The sequence below is a fragment of the Solanum verrucosum genome, unplaced genomic scaffold (genome assembly GCF_900185275.1).
Source record: "Solanum verrucosum unplaced genomic scaffold, falcon-dt-bn FXZP01000305.1, whole genome shotgun sequence".
In the NCBI taxonomy this organism is placed as follows: Eukaryota; Viridiplantae; Streptophyta; class Magnoliopsida; order Solanales; family Solanaceae; genus Solanum; species Solanum verrucosum.
Window position 1 is genome coordinate 240,064 of NW_026019908.1, and position 1,909 is coordinate 241,972.

Below are 1,909 nucleotides of genomic sequence, written 5' to 3' on the forward strand. Positions count from 1 at the left end.
AAAAACTACCCGTTCACGCTAAGGTCAATTTCAAGAGTTCTACTATCCCAAATTCGATTTCGTAAAGTAGTACGAGTTCCTTAACGTCTTAGCTATCCACTCATATGATCAAAATAATAATTAGATCCCCCATTCATTACCATATTTCCCTAGACCTCACTGACCTATATTTCGTCCAAATCTGGACTAGGCTAGGAATCTCCAAGATACTACAAAAAACTTTTCTGACCCCAATTCTTTCCCTGTTGGCTTTTCTATAACGACGGGAACAGGTCGTTACAATAGATACCAATTTACCCATCACTTATCTCAGAGTGAAAACCAGGAAAAATGAGCTAAAGTAAGATTAGAGTAGTACCTGAATTACCGAATAACTCGGGATACGCTCGCATGTCCTTCTCGGTTTCCCAAGTAGCTTCCTCAACTGGACGATGCTTTCATTGAACTTTCACGGACTTAATCTCTTTGGTCCTCAGCTTCTGAAAATCACGATCAAGAATTGCAATCGGTTCCTCCTCACACTGAAGGTCTTTGTTTAACAACACTGAGTCCCATTTTATAATGTAATCTCCGTCCCCATGAAACTTCTTCAACATGGACACATGAAACACTGGATAAACTCCAGATAAGCTAGGTGGTAAAGCCAATCTATAAGTCACTGGCCCTACATAGTCAAGAATCTTAAATGGACCAATGTATCGAGGACTAAGTTTGCCCTTCTTGCCGAATATCATCACCCATTTCATGGGTGACACTTTAAGAAGAACTTTCTCACTAGTGTGAAATGCCATGTCTCTTACCTTATGGTCTGCATACTATTTCTGTCGACTTTGGGTTGCTAGGAGCTTAGCTTGGATGCTTCTTACCTTATCCTGAACATGTTTCACCAAGTCGACTCCCAAAGGTTTCACATCTCCACCCTCAAACCATCCTATGGGTGATCTGCATTCCCTCCCATAAAGTTCCTCGAATAGTGCCATGTCAATGCTGGAGTGGTAACTATTATTATAGGAGAACTCACACAACGGTAGGAACTTATCCCAATGTCCCCCAAAATGAATCACACATGCCCTCAACATGTCCTCTAACACTTGAATTGTTCTCTCTGACTTCCCATCCGTCTATGGATGGAAAGTTGGACTAAAAGTGAGTTGAGTGCCCAACTCATCATACAATTTCCTCCAAAACTTGAATGTGAACTGTGTACCACGGTCTAAGATGATAGAAAAGGGTACCCTGTGCAGCCTCACTACCTCTTTCACATAAATCTTAGCCAATTTATGAGCATTATAATCTATTCTGACTGGAATAAAATGGGCTGACTTAGTCAATTTGTCCACCACTAGCCAAATAGAATTAAACTTCCCCAAAGTCTTGGGAAGACCAACCACAATGTCCATAGCTATCATTTACCACTTCCATTCCTGAATTGGCATTCTCTAAAGCAAACTTGCAGGCCTTTTATGCTTATACTTTACTTGCTGACAGTTTTGGCACTTAGCTACAAACTCGACTGTCTTTCTCCATGTTAGGCCACCAATAAAGTCATTTCAACTCTCAGTACATCTTGGTCACACCCGGATGAATAGAATACTGCGAAACATGTGATTCTTTCAACAATCTCATGTCAATGCATGTACAAAATATGATTTCAATGAAAGGGAATGATGATGCATCTCAATCAATCAAATATCGATCTGATATATAATCACCTCAACTATCACAAATATACGAACGAGTTCAATAAAGAAACACAATCACAAAAAAGATATAAAGTCAATAATACATCATGTAATGCCCATATGCTTTGCATTTACGGATTACAATTTGGCATTCCATAGCAATAAAATTTTCCTTTATAACATTGGTACTCATACCAATGCCAGTGTCACGCCCCGAACCTACACCC

General features: G+C 39.8%; 1 protein-coding gene across 1 annotated transcript; it reads right to left on the minus strand.

Annotated features, from left to right (window-relative positions):
- Positions 1 to 293: 293 nt before the first annotated feature.
- On the minus strand, positions 294 to 791 carry LOC125821499 (uncharacterized). The gene is made up of 2 exons (XM_049500923.1): positions 453 to 791; positions 294 to 335 (listed from the first exon to the last, which is right to left on the minus strand). Exons 1-2 carry the CDS (start codon positions 789 to 791, stop codon positions 294 to 296), a joined length of 381 nt encoding a protein of 126 aa, XP_049356880.1.
- Between the last annotated feature and the right edge of the window lie 1,118 nt (positions 792 to 1,909).